Here is a 5,439-nt window from a genome sequence, read left to right on the forward strand (position 1 = left end):
TGTAATTTATATGGTTTGTTTGGACTGAGTGAAAAGTGAACACCTCGTTTCTGTTCACAATCTCACAAAGGATGGTGGGCACCCTCTAGAAATTGCACTTATTAATTCCTTGCCTATGTATATATTTCATATCTGAGGTAATATAACATTCTGCTTTGATTTACCAGTGCATATTTTCTTATCATCGTCACATATATACAATAGAACATCCATTTATTATACCTCAAACCCATACTTTTATTTTTTTTCTTTATCAAAAAACAATACATTTAAAATATACTTTTGCATTTTCTCTTAAACAGTCCCATTTACAGAAATGGCTAACAATGCCCTCGTGTGGACAGAAACAAATCAAAGAAATGAAAAGGATAACAATGAATGTGTGGTTGCCTTACCTTTGTCTTTAGCAATACTGACTTGGTTTATGGATCAGTCTCGAGAGTCCTGTGTCTACACAGACAGGTTACTAGCTATTAGCACTAAGTTTCAGGTTGAAAATAAAATCTGTACACTGGGCTTGATTTTTTTTGTCTTTTCCCCTTTTTCTTAAAAAAAAACCTGTAAAGAGTTATTTACAATTATAATAAGTTATAAATCAGTCCTTCATTATAGCTACCGCTGATAATCCCCCATTTGGGAGAATAATCATTGTTCATAATGTTTAGGAGCAGGTTGAGATTGTCTTTGTGAAACAAGACATCAAATATTGGAAATTTCCACTGGTTTCTTCTCCAGCATATGCAGATCAATTCTTCCATTTAATGGGATTTGTACTTCCAAGTTTTCCTCTCCTCTATGGTATTTTCTCCCTTTCCGTAGGCAGATATAAATGCCCATTCCAGTTGCCAGTGTTATTGAACCCAAGCTTATTATTGAGAGGGCTACCAAAGTAGGCATGCAAGAAGCTGATTCAACTCTTCTGTGCGTGGGTTCTATAGAAATCTGAGGTTCTTTTTCTTCAATATTAATGTCAGGTTCCTTCCTTAAAAGACTTTCAATGTAGCTCTCGTTGCTCACAGTGTCGTTGACAAACAGGTTCACCATGACTGTGGAATGAAGAGGCTCTGGGTAACCATGATCACTAACCTTCACAAGAAGGCGATAGAGGCCATAGTCATTCTGCATGAGGGACTCTTCCAGAGTGATGTTGCCTGTCTTGGGGTCAATCTTAAAAGAGTCCGGCCGGGGACCTCTTCTCCCAATGATGCTGTATGCTATGACTGCGTTCATGCCAGTGTCGTTATCTACAGCATAGACCTCTGTGATGGGAGATCCAGGCAGAGTTGTAGGAAGGACCAGAAGGTAAGACATGTTAGACTGAGGAAATAAGACTAATGGTGGATTGTCATTTATGTCCAGTAAAAGGATAGTTATTTTTGCAGTAGAGGACAAAGCAGGGTCCCCTCCATCAACTGCTTCAACCCACAGGGTATATGAACTCTGCTGCTCCCTGTCAAGGGAGACCTTGGCTCTCAGCACTCCTTTGCCAGTGTCTATAACGAAGATGTCACTTCCATTGACGACAGAAAGTGCGACCCATCCATTTTGCCCAATATCTGCATCAGTGACACTTATAACTCCAATTTCGCCAAAGCCTGGGAAATTCTCTGGCACGAAAAAACTGAAATCCTTGTTGATAAATCTTGGACTGTTGTCATTTTTATCCAGTACCGAGATGGTAATGGTGGCTATCGATTCTCGGGGAGGCACTCCAAAATCAACTGCTCTAACTGTGTAACGGTATTTTTCTCTTTCTTCTCTGTCCAGTTGGGTGGAAACTGTAAGGACTCCAGTGACTTTATCTAAAGAAAAATAAGAAGGAGCTTCGGGGCCAAGGAAATAAGAAACTTGTCCCCTTTCCCCACTGTCTGCATCTGTCGCATGGAGCTTGGTCAAGAAAGCACTGGGTGCATTGTTTTCTTCTATGGACAGTTCTATCAGTGGTTGGGAAAAAACGGGTGAGTTGTCATTATCGTCCAGAATCTGCACTTTAACTCTTCTATTGACATGGAATCCCTCCGTATTCCATGCAATCACAGAGACTTCATAGGACTGTTGAGACTCGTAATCCAATGGCTCTGTAGTCTCCAATAGGTACTCGTTGTGGTAGGGTTTGTACGGTGACAATCTGAATGGACCACCACCCTCCAAATAGCATTCCACTTTGTACTTCCCGTCTGGGTCTTTTATGGTGAAAAACGCTATTGGGGTGTTCACCGGCTCCAGTTCCCTCAGGTAAACCACCCCTTCCACTTCATTAGCTATAAAGCGAGGGATCACTTCTGGAGGTCTCATCATGACTTTGATGATAGATATCAACACAGTAATAACAGCTGGAATGCAACCAGGACCGTTAGCCAATATGCTCAACCGATGGAGACGAGGAGTATCCCCATTAATCCGCTTGGAGAGCTTGATCGCGCCAGTGCTTTCGTCAAGGTGGAACAAAGTACGGGACGACTGAGACACCTTTTGGCTGTAGGAGTAGGTGATCTCGGCATTGATTCCCTGGTCCACATCCACAGCACGGACTGAGGCTAGACGCAACCCGATGCTAGCGTTACCAAAGATCGTGACATTGATCTGGGTCTCGTTGAACTGGGGACAGTTGTCATTGATGTCACTGATGCCAACAGTGAGGGTGGCACTGCCCACCAATGGTGGCTCTCCTCCGTCCTCTGCAGTTATGAGTGTGACATATTCATCTCTAGCCTCCCTGTCCAAGGCACCCATGACAATCAGGTAAGGCGTTCTTTCCCCACTTTCATTTTCCTCCACATCCAGTGTAAAAACCCCATAGTCTTCTTCCAGTTGGTATGTCTGGACCCCATTAGTACCCATATCTGGGTCTACAGCTGGGTGCTCTATAGCTAAGCGGGTGTTGATGGGCGAATTCTCAGGCACAAAGAGGTGTATCTGCGGCAGGGGAAACCAGGGCGCATTGTCATTTACATCATGGATGGCAATCTTTACCTTGACAAGGCGGAAATACTCCTGAGGTAAGACCAGAACGTCCAGCAACAGCAGGCAGGACTCCGAGGATGGTGCTGGCGAGGAGGACGAAGAGGCGACCGCGTTAGAACCGACGTTGTCCTCTGTGCACACGGCCTCGCGGTCGATCTCCTGGGCTGATGTGTGAAGTTCTCCTGTCCGGTTGTTCAGGCGGACGTACAGGCCTCCCAGTCCCTCCGAGGCTAGACTGAAGGAGAGAGGGGCTCTTCCCCATGGGATGGGCTGCCGCTCCCCCACTCCTGCTGTCTCCCCCACTTCCTCGGCTTCCCCCTGGAGCTGTAAATCCTGGATTAGATTCCCAATGAGGTACCCAGCAGGCAGCCCTTCATTGATGCTGTAGAAGAGTTCCGTGGCACGGCTGTAGCTTGCAAAGCAGTTGAAAGGTCCCAGGAAGACCAGGAAAAAGAATAAGTTCTGGAGAAAGAGAGGAACAAGTGGTTAGTGACCAGGGTTATCCACTGCTCTCCTGCCCCTGAGGCCCTACATCAGACCTTACCCTGAAATACATCTTCTGGTCTCTTCCAGATGAAATATCCTATCAACCCAAATCTGCTTTTTGAGGACATCTCCTGAACATCTTCAATCACCTGTAGATCCACCATGTGCCTAATTCCATGCACTAGTCTTCAGCAGCAGAGATCAGCTCAACAGAACCACCTTGCCCTGAAGAATCAAGTCTGCATACTCACCCTAAATTATGAGATGCACCTTATTTACCCTTTGCAAGTCTTCTGAACATGTGTTCATCAAGAAATCATCAAATAGGGGAAGAGTTATGTGTTTAAAAATCCCCAGAGTACACTCTGTTGAAAACAGAACAGTGCACCAAAATAATAATAAGAGGAGGAAGCTCAGTGGTCTTTAAACTTCTGTCTGCTTCCTTCCTCACTCAAATATCGTGTTTTTCTGAAACTGTAAACAGTCCAGCTTGACACAAGACACAGATCAAATTCACCTTGCTGAATTTGATCATCATCATCTGCAAAAACCACATCACTGTTTCATTTACTATTGGTGACGTTAAAAAAGAAAAAAAGGAGATCTAATCTGCAAGCATAATTCAAGAAGCACTCCTATGCTGTCTTTTCTTCTGTGGAGGAACTCAGTAGGATGACTCCATTTCTGCCTCTTCCATCTGGAGTTCATGAAAAGCCAAACACAGACACAACCCATCACAGCTTGCTGTGCACATACGGAATGGAATCCACCATGGCAGCCATGGCAGATAGGATGTCAGGGACCTTCCGCCTCTTCTCCACTAAAGAAAAAGTTCACCAATTCTTAACTGCAACCCTAGGCATAATTATTCAAGCATAAACTTCACTGAAATAGGTGCATAAGGACAGATGACAACGAGCATACACCTGTGTTCTCGGTATTTCCCTTTGAAGCTGCAAGGAGCACAAACTTGTTAGTGTTTTTCTCTTTCGTTCTCCCGGCTTCTAATGGAGCACCGGCCCTCTTGGCCATATAACTGCAGGGCAACCGTAGCCATCCCAAGACAATCGTAGGGGATGGGATAGAAAAGCTTTTAATAAACAAACAAACAAACAAACCAACAAACCAAGCCTCTTTGGGGATGCCTTTGAACTGCAGTTCTCCTGTCCCTGCTTCAGTTCTACAGAAGTGAAGCTGGCGGCATGCACGGCTAACGGAAGAAAGGCCCAGCACGGGTGTTGTGGCTTCCCAATAAATCAGCACGAATCAGGATGCATCCACCATGGGACTTATTTCGCAAGTGCACAATTGGGCTTTGAGAGAGATGCCTGCTGTTGTTTATTCCTATGATGCCCGTCATCCCCGTAATCATTCCGGAATTTTAGCAGCTGCTTCCATTGAGAATCAGAACTGCCACTCCGGGTCCCCGAAACTGTTGCTTCGCTTTCCTACTCTCTCCCACCGACCCAGGAAAATCCTGGCGCCTCTTGACACCCCCCCCCCCCAAAAAAGCACCCCCTTGAAAGAGGATAAAGGTGCCATTCCACTGCCTCCTTGGCGAAGTTTCGCTCGCTCTAGGCACCCAACTTCCCGGAGACTCCACAGCCCCGATTCGGGGCATCTTTGCTCGGCGATGTCCCTCCGATATCCGCGGAATTCGCTCCAGCGAACGGGCGCACGCCACACTCCGGCCGGGAGTTCTTCCCCGCGCCCCCACCGCGCGCCCCGCCGCCCCTTTCCCGGCAAGCGTACCGGCAGAGTCCTCTGCGTGGCGGCCGTCCTGCTCCCAGGGACGGATCGCTGCCCCATCGCCAGCTGTCGACGCCTTTGCCCAGGGACCCCGCTGGACGCTAGGGCTGGAGGCGAGCTGCGCCCGGTCTCATTCCCTCGACGGCGCATGCCAAATGCGTGCGCGGAGGGTCTCCTTCGGGGGGAGAAGAGAAAGAGGAGGAGGAGGAAGGGGGGAAAGCCTCCTTCGGTGGGGGGGGG

General features: G+C 47.0%; 1 protein-coding gene across 1 annotated transcript; it reads right to left on the reverse strand.

Annotated features, from left to right (window-relative positions):
* Nucleotides 1–699: 699 nt before the first annotated feature.
* PCDH20 (protocadherin 20) lies at nucleotides 700–5,349 on the reverse strand. Its single transcript, XM_044448291.1, has 2 exons — nucleotides 5,203–5,349; nucleotides 700–3,426 (listed from the first exon to the last, which is right to left on the reverse strand). Exons 1-2 carry the CDS (start codon nucleotides 5,347–5,349, stop codon nucleotides 700–702), a joined length of 2,874 nt encoding a protein of 957 aa, XP_044304226.1.
* Between the last annotated feature and the right edge of the window lie 90 nt (nucleotides 5,350–5,439).

The sequence above is a fragment of the Varanus komodoensis genome, unplaced genomic scaffold (genome assembly GCF_004798865.1).
Source record: "Varanus komodoensis strain SLA01 unplaced genomic scaffold, ASM479886v1 scaffold54, whole genome shotgun sequence".
In the NCBI taxonomy this organism is placed as follows: Eukaryota; Metazoa; Chordata; class Lepidosauria; order Squamata; family Varanidae; genus Varanus; species Varanus komodoensis.